The sequence below is a fragment of the Ovis canadensis genome, chromosome 20 (genome assembly GCF_042477335.2).
Source record: "Ovis canadensis isolate MfBH-ARS-UI-01 breed Bighorn chromosome 20, ARS-UI_OviCan_v2, whole genome shotgun sequence".
NCBI classification, from domain to species: Eukaryota; Metazoa; Chordata; class Mammalia; order Artiodactyla; family Bovidae; genus Ovis; species Ovis canadensis.
Genome location: NC_091264.1, coordinates 19,869,263 through 19,889,630, shown reverse-complemented (window position 1 = coordinate 19,889,630; position 20,368 = coordinate 19,869,263). Strand labels below are relative to the sequence as shown.

The window sequence follows — 20,368 nt, the reverse complement described above, 5'->3', positions numbered from 1 at the left end:
CAAGGATCAAGTGGCTACAGTCACCATCTGCAGTGATTTTGAAATCCAAGAAAATAAAGTCTCTCACTGTTTCCATTGTTTCCCCGTCTCTTTGCCATGAAATGATGGGACCAGATGCCATAATCTTACTTTTTGAATGTTGAGTTTTTAAACCAGTTTTTTCATTCTCCTCTTTCACCTTCATCAAGAGCCTCTTCAGTTCCTCTTTGTTTTCTGCCATAAGGGTGGTTTCATTTGCATATGTGAGGTTATTGATATTTCTCCTGGCAATCTTGATTCCAGCCTGGGCTTCCTCCAGCCCAGCATATCTCATGATGTACTGTGCACAAAAGTTAAATAAGCAGAGTGACAACGTACACGTTTACATACTCCTTTTCCAATTAGGAACCAGTCTGTTCCATGTCCGGTTCTAACTGTTGCTTCTTGTCCTGTATACAGGTTTATCAGGAGGCAGGTAAGATGGTCTGATATTGCCATCTCTTTAAGAATTTTCCACAGTTTGTTGTGACCCACATAGCCAAAGGCTTTAGTGTAGTCAATGAAGCAGAAGTAGATGGTTTTATGGAATTCTCTTACTTTTTCTGTGATTCAGTGAATGTTGCCAATTTGATTTCTGATTCCTCTGCCTTTATTAAATCCAGCTTGTACATTTGGAAGTTCTCAGTTCACATACTATTGAAGCCTAGCTTGAAGAATTCCGAGCATTACCTTGCTAGCATATGAATAGAATATAATTGTGCAGTAGTTTGAACATTCTTTGACATTGCTCTTTGGGTTTGGAATGAAAATTGACCTTTTCCAGTCCTGTGGCCACTGCTGAGTTTTCCAAATTTGCTGGCATATTGAATGTAGCTCTTTAACAGCATCATCTTTTAGGATTTGAAATAGCTCAGCTGGAATTCCATCACCTTCACTAGCTTTGTTCATAGTAATGCTTCCTAAGGCCCACTTAACTGCACACTCCAAGATGTCTGGCTCTAGGCGAGTGATTATACCATCATGGTTATCCAATTCATTAAGACCGTTTCTATATAGTTCTGTGTATTCTTGTCACCTCTCTTAATATCTTCTGGTTCTGTTGGGTCCATACTGTTTCTGTCCTTTATATTGCCCATTTTTACATGAAATGTTCCCTTGGTATCTCTAATTTTCTCTAAGAGATTTATTTCTAGTTTTTCCCACTCTATTATTTTCCTGTATTTCTTTGCACTATTCACTTAGGAAGGCTTTCTTATCTCTCTTTGCTATTCTTTGGAACTCTAGATTCAGATGGGTCTATCTTTCCTTTTCCCCTTTGCCTTTCGCTTCTCTTCTTTTCTCAGCTATTTTTCTGGCCTTGTCAGACAACCATGTTGCCTTTTTGCATTCCTGTTTCTTGGGGATAGTTATGATCACTGCCTCCTGTATAATGTTATGAATACTCCATCCATAGTTCTTCAAGCACTCTGTCAATCAGACCTAATTCCTTGAATCTATTTCTCACTTCCACTGTATAATTATGAGGGATTTTATTTAAGTCATACCTGAATGGCCTGGTGGTTTTCCCTACTTTCTTCAATTTAAGTCTGACTTTTGCAAAAGAGTTCATGATTTGAGCCACAATCAGCTCCAAGTCTTGTTTTTGCTGATTGTATAGAGCTTCTCCATCTTTGGCTGCCAAGAATATAATCAATCTGATTTTAATATTAAATAATGACCATCTGGTGATGTCCATATGTAGAGTCATTTCTTATGTCTTTGGAAGAGGGTGTTTGCTAGGAAGGTATGACAACACATTTATGGGAGACTTGGAAAATACAGAACAAAGTTACACATAGTTCCACTATGTATTGCAATTGTTTTTAAATAGATAAATTAAGATTTTTAGTTGGAGTTTCAATATCAAACTCTCAAAAATTAATAGACTGAATATACAGAAACGTAGGAGGACTCTCATTTCATTTCTATTATCTTTAGAGTGTGTCTCATGTAAGTTTCATAAGTAGCAACTTAAAATCTTCCACAAGAAAAGTTTTTCCTAGACCATCAAGAATGACATATGGTAGCAGCCTAAATGTCTATCAATAGACGAATGGATAAAGAAATTGTGGTAAATAAACTGTGGAAAATTCTGAAAGAGATGGGAATACCAGACCACCTGACCTGCCTCTTGAGAAATCTGTATGCAGGTCAGGAAGCAACAGTTAGATCTGGACATGGAACAACAGACTGGTTCCAAATAGGAAAAAGAGTACGTCAAGGCTGTATATTGTTCCCTGCTTATTAACTTCTATGCAGAGTGCATCATGAGAAATGCTGGGCTGGAAGAAGCACAAGCTAGAATCAAGATTGCCGGGAGAAATATCAATAACCTCAGATATGCAGATGACACCACCCTTATGGCAGAAAGTGAAGAGGAACTAAAAAGCCTCTTGATGAAAGTGAAAGAGGAGAGTGAAAAAGTTGGCTTAAAGCTCAACATTCAGAAAACGAAGATCATGGCATCTGGCCCCATCATGTCATGGCAAATAGATGGGGAAACAGTGGAAACAGTGGCTGACTTTGTTTTGTGGGGCTCCAAAATCACTGCAGATGGTGACTACAGCCATGAAATTAAAAGACGCTTACTCCTTGGAAGAAAAGTTATGACCAACCTAGACAGAATATTCAAAAGCAGAGACATTACTTTGCCAACAAAGGTCTGTCTAGTCAAGGCTAGAGTCCATACAAGTCCAGGGGTCATGTATGGATGTGAGAGTTGGACTGTGAAGAAGGCTGACCGCCAAAGAATTGATGCTTTTGAACTGTGGTGTTGGAGAACACTCTTGAGGGTCCTTTGGACTGTGAGGAGATCCAACCAGTCCATTCTGAAGGAGATCAGCCCTGGAATTTCTTTGGAAGGAATGATGCTGAAGCTGAAACTCCAGTAATTTGGCCACCTCATGCAAAGAGTTGACTCATTGGAAAAGACTCTGATTCTGGGAGGGATTGGGGGCAGGAGGAGAAGGGGATGACAGAGGATGAGATGGCTGGATGGCATCACTGACTCGATGGATGTGAGTCTGAGTGAACTCCGGGAGATGGTAATGGACAGGGAGGCCTGGCGTGCTGCAATTCATGGGGTTGCAAAGAGTCGGACACGACTGAGTGATTGAACTGAACTGAACTGATACAATGGAATATTACTCATCTATAAAAAGGAACATATTTATGTCAGTTCTAATAAAGTGGATGAACCTAGAGCCTATTATACAGAGTGAAGTAAGTCAGAGGAAAACAAATATGGTATATTAATGCATATATATGGAATCTAGAAAGATGGTATTGATGATCCTATTTGCAGGACAACAATAGAGATGCAGGCATGAAGAACAGACTTGTGGGCACAGTGGGGGAAAGAGGGAGTGAAATAAATTGAGAGAGTAGCATTGAAAAATATACATTACCATATATAAAATAGCCAGTGGGAACTTTCCGTATGATGCAGGGAGATCAAATCTGATGCTCTGTGACAAACCAGAGGGGTGGGAGGAAGGTTCAGGAGGGAGGGAGCATATGTATACCTATGGCTGATTCATGCTGATATATAGTAGAAACCAACACAATACTGTAAGGTAATTATCCTCCAATTAAAAATAATTAAAAATTTTTAGAAGACCTAAATAAAAAAGAATGGTGCACGTCAATTTACACAGCCTTTCAGCATGAGCATTTTTCTAATTTTTTTTTTTTTATTTTTCACAGATAAAACTTGGGCTTGTGGTACTTATTTCCAAACAGCTAAAGCATTTGTCCTGATTTGATGGTTTGGTTCTTTCCACATCTTCATGAGGAGAGGTTTAAAAGGCAAAGAGAGAAAAGAGACTTCTTCAAAATGTTCATTCTAGTTAAACATTCAACACACTCAGCTAAACTCTTCTAAATCAACTCCCATGATATCACGTAGGATAAAGTACCTCCTAAGAGAATTGTTAGAAATATAGAATAATAAAACAAATAAAATACAGAATATATTTTAAAGACTTCTCCAGGCTCTGAATACAAAAGCTGAAGCATTGCTATTTAAAGCTAGTAAAACTGAAATAAAAGCTACCAGCACATATTCAAGAAAGGTATCAGAAAAAATCCATATATTCTATTTTTATAATTAGTATTAACACATAATATGTGATTATTTTTAATGGTAAATAACACTCCTTAACCCAACAATAATAGTGTTCACTCACAGGATAGTTGCACTAATGCTACAATAGCTAGAAAAAAATGGGCTGATATTTACATTGTTTCCTTATAATATAAATTCTTTTGCATCAATATATTCAGTTTTATAAAAAACAAAGTTTCTTACTAAGTAGGTCTTAATGCAGAAAAAGTTTCAGCAAACAGCTATAAATTTAGTTCAAAATAAAAGTGGGTAAATAAATTGTAATAATACACAAAGAAATTTACAGCAAAAAGTCAGAATTGTACTTTTTAAAAGTTGAGAGATAGGGATGATGAAAATTCAACAGCACTTCTATAGTCTTTCAAAGTATTTTCTTGGAGAACCTTTTCAGTGTTCAGTAGAATTTTAAATGCCTCCCTTATATCTCTCCTAAACCTTTAATGCTATCACTAAAGCTCTTTCCCCTTGTTATTACATATACAGAATTGATAGAAAATGAATTCCTTAAAAACATTTTTTAATTGACGTATAGTTGATTTACAATGTTGTAATTTTTGCTGTATATCAAAGTAACTAAGCTTGTATGTGCGTGTGTGTGTGTGTTTCTCTATCATATTCTTTTCCATTATGGTTTGTCCCAGGAGACTGGATATAGTTCCCTGTGCTATACCGTAGAACACTGTGGTTTATCCATTCTAAATGCAACAGCTTGCACCCACTAACCACAAACTCCCAGTCTATCCCACTTCTCTCTTGACAACCACAAATCTGTTCTCTATATCTGTGAATATGCTTCTGTTTTGTAGATAGGTTCATTAGTGCCAAGATGCATTACTTTTTAATGTGTCCTTTATTAGGAACTCATATGCATATAGCATTTATATCAATGACATTTTATACCAATGTTCCCAGATACTGAGCTTCATTTATTAATATCTGTATTATCTCACTGCCATGCTCATGATCCCAAAGCTCCCCTGGACTCTTAAACGCACAGCAAACATTATCGCAAAATTTATATATGTTTAGTAAATTAATACCTACATTCTATTTTCTGCATAGATTTCAGCGAGTTCCAGTTGACTACAAACAGAGATAATGTGATTCAGAAAGCCCCCTGGAAGACAGAAGCAGAACAGCGAGTGTCTTCATGTCAATACAGTAAGTCCTCTATATATGACTGAGTTCCATTCTGAGAGTTTGTTTCTAAGTCCAACAAAGTTAGCCTAGGTACCCAGCTAACACAATGGCTATATACCATTGCTTTTACGCTTGCTTCAGGACATTCAAGGCTTGAAATAAAGATACTGTACTCTGCATAATGCTGTGCTGTGTTTAGTCACTTGGTTGTGTCAGATCCTTTGTGACCTCATGGACTGTAACCCACCAGGCTCCTCTGTCCACCGGGGGTTCTTCAGGCAAGATGGAGTGGGTTGCCAAGCCCTCCTCCAGGGGATCTTCCCAGCCCAGGGATCGAACCCAGGTCTCCCACGTTGCGGGTGGATTCTTTACCATCTCAGCCACCAGGGAAGCCCAAGAAAACTGGAATGGGTAGCCTATCCCTTCTCCAGTGGATCTTCCCAACCCAGGAATTGAACTGGGGTCTCCTGCATTGCAGGCGGCTTCTTTACCAGCTGAGCTACCAGGGAAGCCCCATGCTATACAAGCACTGTACAGAAGAGCACACAACAGCGCCACCAGCTGCAGAGGTTGCGTGCCCGTGACAAAGTACACCAGACACGTGAACTTACATGACTGGACACAGAAACACGTGTTCACATCTTTGAAAGGTCACAACTTGAAGAGTCATATAAAGGGAACTTCTTGTACCTGATTCCCAAAGATAGACCTTGGGTATGAATGAGCTGTGGTTAAGAAGTTGGGGGAGGGTCTCACTCACAGCAGTGTTTCTACCTGCAGTGGGGATCTCTCTGATCACGTGGTTTTAAACATCATCCCCTGTTGATGACCTATGGATTTATGTCTGGTCAGCCCTGTCTAGAAATCTCAGGTCTCCCATTTTTAACTATTTTTCTGGACAATTCACTCAGAAATTAACATGCCCCCCAATCACACTCTCAAGAACATGGTGCAATCCAGCCTCTGCTGAAGCTTGGGAAATTCTCCCCAGCTCATTTCCCCTTACCCAGGCTGTGTTCATGGGAGAAAGAACCTGGAGCTCTCTTCCCACAGACTATAGAATTCACTCCTCCTGTCTGTGTGTTCTCTCTGTTTCTCTGTAGGAACCAGCTAGCTCTTCCTACCTTTATGGAGGTCTTTCTCTGCTCCTACAATTAAGAAATAATCATCCTGTGGGCTCCGTGTGCTCTTTGTTTTACCCAGAGTAGAATTACAGGTTCTGGTTCAAGACAGGTAAGATTCTGAATTTACCTCCTCCTGGGGTGCACTGAATCCACAGCTATGTGGGAACAATGTTCACTGAAAAAGACCTAAAAACTGGTAGAGTAGCCCCTACACATGGGGCAAATGAGAGGGAAATCTCTCTGAAGGGGGTATAAGTGGTTGAGGCAGTCTCTCCCTGACCTCCCCAGGTACAGGGCCCGCAGTTGGCAGGGAGCTCACACCATGGCTTCTCCAAGAGCAAAGCATCCTCCGCTACACCCAGTTCTCGAGATAGGAGCCTACAGAATGCAGGGTTTTAAGATTAAGTGGCTCCTGCACAGAAACTCATGGCCTGTGGTGTGCTAGGATGCCTCTTCCAGGCTGCCAAAGACTCAGCCTAGTCAGAGGCAGCCCAAGAAAACCACTCAGATTTGATCCAAGAGAGACGTGTTTGCTCATTCTGAAGCAATGGTTTGAGGCAGGGCCCTGCTGAGACTCTCCACGGTGGAGGCAGGGGCACACCTCCGCTCCTGGGCCACCCGCAGGGACCATCTCTCTCTGTTTTCTTTCTCCTTTTCTTTCCCAAATGATTTTCCTTTTTTACTTTTTTTCCCTCCCCTCTATTTTTCTTATTCTTCCATTTTTTTCTTTCCTTTTCTTCTTCTTTTTTACTCTTTTCCCCTTTTTTCATTGAGGGCCATCTTAGCACTGCCCCTCGGCTTTCCTCTAGCCAATGGGCACCATCGCCACACCATCCCGAGCTCCAATATCTCCAATGTCTGGTGTCCCAGTTTTTACATCTGGTGACCAGGTATCTCGTGGTTGCCCCCCGGCAGATGCCCTTTCATCACATAGCTCTGGAGGCCTGAGAGGGGGTGGTGTTTGGGGGCTTATGTTCCTGGATCTCAGGGGACTGCGACAATCTGAAAGGTAGTTCTTGGCCAGCTGCAAACCCAGGGCGCTGCACAGGCAGAGCCTGAGATATACACCAGCCTTTCTGAGAAAGAAGCCTCTTTTTCATCCAGCAGCATTGTCCTGGGGGGCAGGCTCCTGGTTTGGAGCTCTTCTGGGGAGTCTCTTCTAGGGGTCCCATGAGGCGCTCCTGGCCTTGGATGCCACCTCTGTTCTCTGCAGAAGGGAGTTCGTCTGATGCTCTGATTGCTGTGGGGGCTGCCAAGGCTCACCTGTGCAATTCTGTTCTGGGTGCCCGGCAGGCTTAAGCTTGAGGGGGTCCTAGGACTGTAAGCTTCCTAGAAGGAAGTATCAAAAATCTAGCAGCCCCAGGGTTCAGCAAGAGGCCACAGACGCAGGAGCTGTCTTTTAGTGAATGAAACCTGTTACCCTGTTGCTATAGCTGCCGCCTGTGTGGCATTGAGAGGGTAATGGGCAGGAAGGCTAGGGGTCTCCAAACTGAGGAAATAGGCTGCAAGTATTTTTTCTCTCTCTCTTAAGCAGCAGGAGGAAATGAACTACAAGTGTTAGATTTTTTTCCCCCATTCTCTATACGAAGTTAAAAGGAGGTTTCTTTTAAAATTCTCTGTTGTCATGAGGACACCTGGTTCCACCTGAACTTAACTTTTCTCAGACCTTGAGCTAACCAATGCATTTTTCTTAAGAAAGTGTTTTTCTTAAGCTATGTTAATGAACTATGTATTTACCCTAGACTCTGTCTTTCTTCAAGTCGGGTCCACCTAAGACTCAGAACCGATAATAACTCAGCAAACCCTTATGTTTTACTCATCCTAATCTATGTTACTGAAACTATATATTTGCTTGGAAACCTGCCTTTCTTCAAGATTCATGTCGATCATTTCCTGGCCCAGGATGATTCACCTTGTGCCAATGTTATCTCAAAATGCATGTTGCGGGTGAGGGGTCTGGTGCCACTCTCTGAGTTTTGAGACATTTCCTTTCTGTAATTAGCAGCCTGCTGGTAGGTATATCACATACTGCTAAAGACTATCAAGGGGGCATTCTTTCTGCCCCCTGCTGATGTCTATGTCAGAAGCTTTGTCTATCCCTTTTATACTTTAATAAAACTTTATCATACAAAACTCTGAGTGATCAAGCCTCATCACTGGCCCTGGATTGAATTTCTCTCCTCTGAGACCAAGAATCCCAGCATCTTTCACGGCCCAGCATCAGTAGGCTCCTAATGAAGCACACATCTGAGGGCTGACAGTAAGCCTTTCTTGAAAACTCAGAAGGTGGATACCAATTTCTTGTCAGCTGCTCTGCCTCGGAACACAACATCTCTTGAACAGGAGCTCGTATATGTCTGGTGCCCTGAGTTTTGCAGCCGCTGCAGGGGATCCATCTACGTCATCTGACTCTGGTGCCCAGGGGGCCTTGTGTTTCCTGGGCTGCATGGGACTGAAACTGTCAGAGAGTTCTTGACTGGCTTCCACCCCAGTCCAGTTCACAGAGAGTAGCCAGACCACACACCTACCTTTCTACCTGCTGGTACTAGCTTAACCTGAGGGGCAGGCTTCAGAGTCAACAGACGCCTAGAGGCTACAAGAGTGCCCTCTCAGAACATGGGCTAGGGGATGCCAGCTTTGCACTCTCCCTCTGCCTCAATGCAGCTCACTCCCAGAAAGAAGCTTACACATTCCTATGGAGCCCAGATTTTTGCAGCTGTTGCCAAGGAAGAGCTCCAGATCTCCTGACCCTAGTGGCCAGCAGGGCTTAAGCTTCTGGTCCCACAGGACAGTGTATAGTTGCATCCCTTAAGAGCTGCTCCCTGAAGGTCAAGCTGCCAATCTGCCTGAATCTAGGTATTGACTGAGATCTTCCCCTTTGGGACACTGACTATCTTGGCTCACCTTCAACTACTGGGAGCAATTAAAGTAAAATATGTTGCTTGAGAAATTACAGAAATTTGAGAGATGGCCAAGAGCCAGGGCAGGGCTGAATAACAATGTTCATCTCCTACCCAGCACCAACTCTACAAGACTGGAAGAAGGCAGCTATTTCATGTAATTCATAGAAACCTACACAGATAGTCAAGCAAAATGAAGAAACAGAAGAATATGTTCCTAGCAAAAGAACAAGATAAAAACTCAGACAAAACCTTGACAAAATGGAGGTTCAAATGCCCTAAAAGTGAAAGATACTTTAGGGGCATTCTTTATAAAATAAGAACTCTTGTACCTTTACCATCTCAATTTTGACAGTACTGTCTTTATGCTTTGCTACTTATTTCCCAATAAAGCAGCACATTAAGCTATGCTTTTCCAAGTCATTTGTAGAACATCAACTCCAAGAATATCTTTATGATAATTTTTAAGGAATTAATAAATTCTTTAAAATGGATATGGTAAATTTCTTTATCTTACAATTTAGGAGTATAAGTTTTTCCCAAATAACTATAGAAACTAGCATGTCTCAGAAGCAAGGGGGCTGCAGTGGCTTATTAGCCAGATCAAACACATGTGGTTTGGTGTATTTGGTCTTTTTGAAGAAAATGGCAAATGAGAAGAGCCCTCAGGAATTGGCAGAATATCAGTGAGCAGAATTTAGGGAAGATATTTCCCAGGAATGGAAAGTTGTTATCAAGGTCCAGAATCTATTTATGTATTGGGAATACAAAAGTATTATGTACTGGGAATGTACTGGGAATACAAAAGTATTGGGAATACTTTATTTTGACTTAATAATAACCCTAGGAGGTTAGTATGAGATGAGATTCATTGGATTCGTTGCAGTCAATGGCCAAGACTTTTCAAATATATTTTTAATATAAATTTACTTATTTTAATTGGAGGTTAATGACTTTACACTGTTCTTATTTTTTATCATAACATCTTTGGACAATTGCTTGTTCATTTTTTAATGCTTTATTTCATGTTCTAAGTAGGATAACTTAGAAAGACTTACTAATATCAGCAGGTATTGAATATTATAGACCTTGATCTCAAAGACAAGTAGTTTTCAAATGACGTCTTAATAACCTTAAGAGTGTGATAGTATATGCCAAACTAAAATCATTTTTCTTTACCCATTTTAAACTGGCAATTTTAAAAGGCATTCCAGAGACTATTTTATGAGAAAAAAAGTGAGGTAGCTCAGTTGTGTCCGACTCTGCGACCCCATGGACTGTAGCCCACCAGGCTCCTCTGTCCATGGGATTTTCCAGTCAAGAACACTGGAGTGGGGTGCCATTTCATTCTCTAATTTCCTTCTCTTATTTTACAAGAAGATATGTCAAAAGTTGAATAGGCAAAAATAGTAGGTCCTTTTATATTTTGCATTTTAGTTATCATTTTATTTCTTTTTACCTTATTTCCTAAAATAATGCTATAATTAAACTTTTGAAGATACTTCTAAATTAAAAAAATACATAGTAACACATCATGATTTTGAAGAATGGAGGAAGCACAAAGTATAATAATATGTTTCCCATCCTCGGATGGTAAAGAATCTGTCTACAATGTGGGAAGCCTCGGTTTGATCCCTGGGTCGGGAAGATCTCCTGGAGAAGGAAATGGCAACGAATTCCAGTATTCCTGCCTGGAGAATCCCACGGACAGAAGAGCCTGGTGGACTACAATCCATAGGTTGCAAAGAGTTGGAAATGACTGATCGACTAACTAATATCCTTCTGAAGGAATTTAGTGTGTGTGTGGCGGGGTGGGGGGCGGGGAAGACAGAAAAACTATTATTAGTCTAACAATACATATGTCCTTCTATTCAAAAGAAAAGGAGGCAATCTATCCCCAAAGCTGCAATCTTTCTAAGGATATATTCTCTTCATTATTTACCTGCACATCTCAAAGAAGACAGACAAGGAAGAGATTAATTCTTCCAATAGTCTTGTCACCAAAGTGATTTGACTTAGGAACCTTATTTTTTTTTTTAAAGTTGGTTGAAATGATCAATTTTCAAAGATTTTCCATATTTTCTGGAAAATCATGTATATTTTTAAATGTTCTGTACATGTTCATTAGTCAATGTTTGTTAAGTGGGTATATCTGCTCTGCTCCTAAGTCGCTTCAGTCGTGTCTGACTCTGTGCGACCCCATAGACGGCCTCCCACCAGGCTCCCCCATGCCTGGGATTCTCCAGGCAAGAACACTGGAGTAGGCTGCCGTTTCCTTCTCCAATGCATGAAAGTGAAAGTGAAGTCGCTCAGTCATCTCTGACTCTTAGGGACCCCATGGACTGCAGCCTACCAGGCTCCTCCGTCCATGGGATTTTCCAGGCAAGCGTACTGGAGTAGGGCGCCACTGCCTTCTCCAATATCTGCTCTAGCTTCACTGATTATTTTTCCTTAGTATGTCAATTGATCAGAGAGATTTGTTACAATTTTTCACTAAAAAGGTGCAGTTTTAATTTCTTTTAATAATTCTATCAATTTTTGATTTATGTGGTTCTAAAACATAGAATTCTCTTAATAAGCTGAGAAATGACAATAGTGATTAAAATTTTACTGATATGTTTTGCATCTCATTTCCTTGAAGGCTTAATATGCTCATCCAGTTTTGCTCTGATGTGTATTACCTGATATATATTTACTTTCATTTTGCTTTCAACCTTCCTGTGTTATTAAGTTTTAAGCGTGCCTCTTTTGAACAGACTGTAGCTAGTTGTTAACGTTATTATTTTAAATCCAATCTGCTAATAGTGATCTTTTTAGGCCATTTACATGTAATATTATACAATTATGTTGGATGTAATTCTATCATATTATTATATGCAATACTTTCTTTTTGTTATGTTTCTTTTTATCCCTTTCTCTCTTTTCTTCTTTCATCTTATTGAACTGATTTCATGTTACCACGTTGCAATTATTCCGTCTACTGGATTAGAATAGAGGTCAGCAAACAATAGCCAATGAGTCACATCCCACTCACAACTTGTTTTTGTAAATAAAATTTTAATCTACCCCTGTTTATTATTTTCTTGTTCATTATATTTGTATACATTACCATTGGGGGTTAATTTTGATTCTTCCTGAGGTAAAACCTTTAGCAGTGGCTTTACCATTGATGGTAAATTCTAATTTTTATTTGCCTAAGAATTTTTTTTTTGTTTTTTTGGTTTTTTTTGCCCTAATGTTTTGTTGGATACAGATAGAGTTGCTGGATACAGAATTCCAAATGACAGCTATTTTTCCTGAGCAATTTGAAGATAGTGACTGTCTGTTCACTGCCTTCCAAGTTGAGAAGCCAGCTTAGATTCATAGGTCTGCTGTTTGCCCCTAAATTGTCCCCAGTTCACTGCAATATTGATTAAATGGGTATTACAACTTTGTTAACTTTAAATTCTTTTTGACTTTCCATCACTTCATCTGTTTCAATGTTGTCTTCTGGATAATTCTTTCTTATCTGTCTTTCCACCCACTGTGTTTCCCATAACATATCCTATAAAGTTTAAATCCAGTATTATATTTTTCCTTCACAGAAGTTCTGTTTTTCATTTAAAACATTTTGCTTTAAAAAAAATTTTTTCGGCCGCCCCGTCAGCATGCGGAATCTTTGTTCCCTGACCAGGGATGGAACATGTGGCCCCTGCATCGGACGTGCAGAGTGTTAAACACTGGACTGTCAGGCGAGTTCCTAAAACATTTTGCCTTCATGTTTTTGCGGGCTTCCCAGGTGAGCCAGCAGTAAAGAATCTGTCTGCCAATTCAGGAAACGCTGGAGACACGGATTGGATCCCCTGGAGTAGGAAATGGCAACTCGCTCCAGTATTCTTGCCTAGAAAACTCCATAGACAGAAAAACCTGGCAGGCTACAGTTCATGGGGTCACAAAAGAGTTGGCCACAACTGAGCACACACTCACATCCATGTTTTTATTCTCTCTTCTTTAAAACAATATGTCTTTATAAATATGTGAGTGTGTGCATTTTGTTTAAATAAATACACTTATTTATAAGTGACCGTGTAATAAGTATGTTTTAATGAAGAAAGAGTAAAGATAATCAGAGACATCTTATTGGCCTGTGGCTCAAGGTAGAAAATTATTCTCCTACTTTGGGCTTTTCCTATAGGTATTGACAGGAAAATAACTGGTCTAGTTCTGTTTTTGTTTTTGTTTTTTTTTTTTTTAGGTTGGTTCTATTGTATTTCATCATGTCATCAGAGCCACAGTGAACTGGGAAGAAAACACCAGCCACACCCCGCTGAACCATCAGCTCTGCTCTTGTTTCCAGATGCTTAGTCTGGAAGCTGTTTTTGCAGGGCTTCCTCTCATCCTCCTATACTCGAGCTGCTGGATTTGAGGCTGAATTGCTTCTCCCCATCCTCTACCCACCGACTGGAGGCTAGCTGCCTCTGTAAAGTTGAAACTAAGATGCAAAGGTTAAAGTGCATGCTTTTCAAAGTCTGAAGTTTCTTTGTACTTTTAAAGGCTGTATGATCCTGGTTCCTCTGTCTTTGAAATTTCCATCTTTCAAACAACCTCTAACAAGTATGACAACAGACTTGGAAGTAATCTTGCAAAACTTGGCTCTTTTTTTGTTGTTGTTGTTTCCTGTCTTTATTTTTTTAATTTGTTTATTTATTTTAATTGAAGGCTAATTACTTTGCAATGTTGTATTGGTTTTGCCATACATCAACATGAATCCGCCACAGGTTAATTGTTAACTTGAATAGAGTGCCACCTTTCTGCCTACATATGAATAAATACTGTCATACATTAACCTCCACTTAAAATAAATAAATTTATATTAAAAAATATTGTCAATGATTGTTACTCTTCCTACTTTTTCCTTTGGTTAAAAAGAAAGCAAATGATAAAATACAGATTACAGATAAATACGTAGTGATATATATGCTTTACCAACAAAGGTATCTTCACTTGTAACTTTGAAAAGCACCAGACCCCTCCCCCAAAAATGCAAAAGAAAGAACATAGAAAAGCAGGTAATCTGAGAGCCAGATCACATATCGACTGCACAACTGACTGAATTGTTATGAGACAGTGACTTGTGTTTGGGAATGAGGATTTCTTCTGCCTTGAGTGAAGTTACACTATAAGCTACCTATTTATTGTAAATGTCTCGAGAGATGACATTTGCAGACTATACAGTCGCCCCTAGATGCTGGTTCAGATTCAACACTGGTGATGCAGGAATTATTAAATGACAGTTCTTTACTTGAGAGAAAAAAAATGTTTTTGCATTTTCTTTTCTGTGTTTGTTTCTTTCTTCAATACAGACAAATTTATTTTTGCCTTAAAACAATGAGTATTTGTCATTTTTGCCCTTCTAGTATCAAAAATGATTAGGACCACTTTACAAAGCAGAAAAATTAAAAACACACCAACAGAAGAGTCAATGCATAACTAGCCAAAAAGACCTGAGTAGTTTGGATCCTGTTAAAACAAACCAAATTATTCTGATTCCTTGTAATAGTCTGAGTATTCAAAGTAATACTAAGCATTTACTCTAATAGTTATTCGAAAATAATGTGACTGACCATATGTGCAGATATATATATGCATACATATTTTGAGAAAATATAAAAATACTCATGCTAAATATCTCCCTTCTTAAATGAAAGAGAATAAATAAGGTCAATTCCCATCCTAATCATTTATTTTTTTGCTATTAAAAATTTTTCCTTATTGTTGGAACAGATTAAGAAAATATTTAACTCATGGATGGTTTCTTTGCTCATTTAATAGTGAGTTACTTATCAACAACAGAAAAACTAGTTTTGGCAATTGAAATCATGTAATCCACAAACATTTTAGATCTGATACAGTTATAGTTTCAGTTAGGACATACTTATATTTTGTATCCCTCTTAAAAAAAAAAAAGCCAAATCAAGAAGCACAATAGAAACTAGCATCACAAGTTTAATGTATTTTAAAACATAGAAATATATTTAAACAGCACATTTAAAGAATAATATAATAGACTTTTATTTCTTATTCTTACAATGGTATACCATTAATTCAAAAATATATTACTTAATGTACCTCCAATAGAGTTATTATCAAGTTTACTTTAAGATAATCTGTATTTTAAAACAACATTGCAATATTCCTGAATCTGAACAAACCCATAACATTTTAAGCTATTTTTGAGACAAGTTTTACTTAAAAAGTCCAAAAGGGTGATTAATAAATGATGCTTTATGAGTATTTTAGATGAACTGTAAATAATCCTAGCCGCGGAGCCCACATAAATAGCAACTTATGCACTAAATGTCATTCTTCCAAAAGTCAGTGGGTTAAAGACAAGCCTTAAAAGGCAGAGAGAGAAACAGAGAGAGAAAATAAATTAATTTCAGAGGGAAGAACACACAGGCACATACACACAACAGAACCTTCCCACTTGGAATTATTTGTGCTTGGAGGAAGGTTTACAAAATCCCCCTCCAAAATAAGGTTTTCAATGAGCTCATTCTCCAAGATATGAAAAATGGATTTCAGCTGTTCTTTCGAAATGGCAATTCTGTCAAAGCCATTCTGGGATTTGGGGTAATTTCCTCCAGTTGAGTTTCAGTGCTTTTACCCTAAATAAAATCCCTTGCATCACATCAATCAGCAAACTCAGTTATAAAAGAGAGCTACAGAAAACGGCTCTGCCGGTTGCTTTGCTCGGGTATATTTTATGCATGCAGTGACTCTCCTCTGTGGGGAGGGAAGGGGAGCACGTGTAAATGTTTCTTTATTTTGGACTGTTTTTAAATCTGAAAAAAAAAAAACTGCAGTAGTAGTGTTCTAGATAATAGGCAGACATGATTTATTTGAGGTAAGAAGGTTGTACTATGCTTTTTTAGTGTTAACTTGGAAAATTATGGACACAGGCTCAAGTCTGTCTCCACAGAATTCCTGAAGCTTTGAGCTCTTTGCAAAATCTACAACCGGTGAGCCAAGAAGGAACGCTTTCCTACAGTGAAACCAATTCTGTTCAAGCAAACAGTTAAAATAATTATGTGCAATCTTTCAGCTTCTGTGTTCTGCTCCCGTTTATTTACTCAAATCGAGCTCAACATTTCACTTTATCTAAAGTAGCAGAAACTCTCAAAGAAAAATTGTGTTCCTCCAAGCATTTTTGTTTTGGCTGGTTATTTTTTTAAGTTTCATTCTAAATATCAATAAATATCCTATCAGTTTACATTGGCACAGCATAACCAGATGCATTCAGCTTCCTTCAACAATACTTAACAGTCAAAGGAGTTCTGTCTAATTTCAGAAAATCATATAAAAATTACGTTAAAAAATATTGAAGTGGAATAGAATTGGACTCAGCATATCCTACTAAAAATTAGACTGGGCAATTTTTTGCATAATGAAGTGACCTAAAATACATTTTACTGCAAAGGCATCCACAAAGGAGAATATATATACCTTTAAATAAATAAAAGTGACTATATACATGCTCTTGTACATAGGTTAGAGAGATGAAATGAGCCAGACTAATTTTATTAAATTCCCCTTTTATCTGAAAGGATATTTTTTATTGTAGTCATAAACCTCAATACAGATCTTTTTCTTATTACCATTATTATGCACCATCAGTGGCAACCACACGAACGCACGACCATATTTCTGTACTTTTTCAAAATGACATTGGAGCTGTCATCAAAGTACAACACAGAGATGGCATTTAGTTTGGTTGGCGCACAGCAAGGCTTTGGTACGTGGTCAGGAAACATCAGGTGAACCTGGTTGAGTGGGAGGAAGAAAATGATTTACTTTTTAAGAAAGAAAATAGATATTTTGTCTGCAGTTTTAAGGTGACATTCTTGTTTTATCACTGACAATCAGGCACTCTCTTAAGTTACCTCCCTCTCTTCTATTTTTGCTCCATGGTGAGGTGAGGTGGGAGCTGGTAGTGAAGGATGTATCCTTAAGTATTAACACCTAGACTGGACCCACTGGTTCTAATTACGTGTTGGGGCTTTGGAAAACATTCTACCAAGGAAGGAAAACTCTCTCTATGGAATATTCAGTGGAAATTTTCCTGGAGGAAAGAACATGGCAACTAGGACTGGGCTGCTTTTAGTTAAAATGGCCACTTCTAGGTCTATCATGTGAAACACGTACGTGATGAATGCAAAATCAACAAAGCAGCAGCACTTGACTGTAGAAAGATCTGGATCTAAGAATTATTCGTAAAAGGATAACTAAACACTAAATCAGTGCATTTTAAACAATAAAATTAAAAGCGTGCAAATGCTTCATTTCCTTTGGTAAAGGAAGCATAAAAATCACAGCAAAATAAACTCCAGGTAAAAACCCAATGCTTGCTTTAAAGCAATGATTTCAACTCTTCTCCCCATAATGTTTTACCAGATTGGCCAGAGTTTAACATCCTTTGACTTGCTTTCTCCCCTAGACAAGTGCCAAAAATCAAGCTAAGTTCAATCAGAAGAAAGAAGCCTAGATATGTTACAACTTGAATATACATCCCTACCTCTCTCTCTACAAAGTCTGAAAAGGTAGCTGAACATGGACAGTAAAATGCTTAAGTAAAGGATTTGTTCTCATTTTCGTCAAACTGGCACGTTTACCTCTGATCTTCAACAATCAAAGAAGGAGCCAGAACTCGGTTCCCGCTTTCCACCCTCCTCTCCCAGCCCTTCCCCCAGAGGAGTTTATGGGAAGTCCCACTGCAGAGTCCTCCGGGATCGACAAAGAGAAAATACAGCTCTTAGAATCTTGGCTGCAAAACCTTGGCTGAAATGATATAGGAGTCCTGCCTATGGACAGACACGGCAGGAAAAATGAGGTGATCTGACACGGACGTGAAATTTCCTAAGACCTCACAAAACTGCAAGCTGGATGGTTCTCCAAATTTCAGAGGCAGCCTGAAGCCCTCCTTGGCTTTATCATCCTCAACCCCCTCACCCGTGATGGATGGATAACCCCCTGCCTCAAGGATCACCTCACCCAGCCATTGTTCTGAAAAAAAAAAAAATAAAATAAAAATAATAAGATTGTTCTTCCATCATGTCTCAAACATGTTCGGCACAAACCTGCTTTCCTTTAACAACAAATGCGCCTGTGTTCTTGTTTCATGTCCGTCACAAAATAAGCAGAGAATGCACAATGCCAGGAAAAAAAAAAAAAAACAGAAACACCAAACTTCCCATGTTCCCTTCAAGTTCTGTGATGACTTATGCTCCACATCCCAGGACAGCGATACAGACGAGGGGCCTGTTCCAACTCCCTGTCAGCAATTTAAAAAATGTTTGTTTTTAGACGCTGCCTTCTAGACTACAGTCCTAAAAGCTGACAGTATGTAATTATATATTTATTTTTAAAAAAAGAAAAAAAACAGAGATAGGGGTATTTGACAGTGTTTTTTCAATAATTAAGCTTTGCATAGCCTGAGCGAACCTGGATGTGTTAGATGCATATCAAAGGAAACAGCGAAAGCTCTCTGAGTCATTGAAATGACAATACAAAGAGCTTAATTTCTGGGAAATTAAGTGGCATTTCTCTATAAATAGTGGCTGTTCTGCTGCGGCCCTACAGATGGACAGTGAGGAGGGCTCTTCCTCTAAGGCGTGAAATAGAAGCATCCTTCTCTCTGCAATGGGCCTTCAGCTGATAGAAGGCTGGACCTCCCCAGACATTCATCTTACTGGAGGACATTTGAATATAACAACTTTTCTTGTGCTGCATACCTGCTCTCTTGCCCCAACACTGATACCATATATCAGGACGTGCTTATAGGGCTCCCCTCATGGTTCAGTGGTGAAGAATCAACCTCCCAAAGCAGGGGACAGGGATTCAATCCCTGGTCTGGGAAGATTCCACATGCCAAGGGGTACCTAAGCCTGCACACTGCAACTACTGAAGCCCACGCACCTAGAACCTATGCTTTGCAACAAGAGAAGCCACCAGAATGAGAAGCCTGAGCGTCACAGCTAGAGAGCAGCCCTCACTTGATGCAACTGGAGAAAACCCAAGTGCAGCAGTGCACAACCAGGGCAGGCAAAAAAAAAAAGAAAACAAAACACTAAAATTTTTTTAAAGAAGTGCTTATTTTTATGGATAGCATAAAAACATATCATAGACATAGTATGGACATATCAAAACTTAAAATACCCCTAGGAACTGATTCTATACATGCATAAGGGAACCTCATTGGTCAAAAATCAACCAAAAGAAGAATGTTTCTATGGCATTGGCAGCACAAAGCAAGCATGAAAGGAAATGCTGGTTGAAATTTAGACTCCATTTCTTCACTTTAGACAATGAAACAAGAGCTGTAGCAAACTAAGGTTTTCTTTTACTTTATATAAATTTTGCAATCAAGAAAGAAATAATAGTTTCTCCCCACACCTATAAGTTTGCTGAATATGATATATTAAAGAAATTTAGGGTGTAAAGATCAGTGTTGGGGAAGGATAGACATGAGGAACTGTTTTCCATTTGTTATTAAAAAGCAACTTGATAATTTTACATGATTGTATTCTGAAATAAATGTTTCTCTTCAAACTTGGGGGAGAAAAGAATATTTATAGGTGACTACCTTTCAAAATACATATTTGTTTCAGCTCTCTGCTTCCTCTCTACTCCAAGGTTATTTCCAAAGTCTTTGACAAAAGCTATGCTCTAGTTGCCACAGGTGTGCATCTTTGTGGTCTAGCTATCCACCAGTACCTCTGAGGTCAGTAAGATGCCAGCAAAACATCAAGTCAAGGATTTCATCTGTCAAGGTGTATACACCATTCTTATTCAGAAGGGAACTGGGATGTTATTTCCATCAACTTTAAGTTTTGAATAAATTGCAAAAGAAGATAACCTTCTGAAGAGTCAACTCTCCACACATTCTAATAGCTGCTCTTTCTGTTGGTCATAAATAAGACTCACCCACAAAGATGGATTTTTTCTTTCTAACAGCTACTGCTCTCCTACTGTTCTCTACCAAATAACGCTACTCCCATCAGTGTCTTGAGTCCAAAATTATT

General features: G+C 39.0%; 1 protein-coding gene across 1 annotated transcript in view; it reads right to left on the bottom strand.

Annotated features, from left to right (window-relative positions):
* Positions 1 to 15,096: 15,096 nt before the first annotated feature.
* Positions 15,097 to 20,368, bottom strand: part of BMP5 (bone morphogenetic protein 5) — a 144,382-nt gene continuing 139,110 nt past the window's right edge. The window contains exon 7 of the mRNA XM_069564081.1: positions 15,097 to 17,110. Within this exon, the coding sequence (XP_069420182.1) occupies positions 16,961 to 17,110 (150 nt within the window). The 3' untranslated portion in view covers positions 15,097 to 16,960. The remainder of the gene's footprint in view (positions 17,111 to 20,368) is intronic.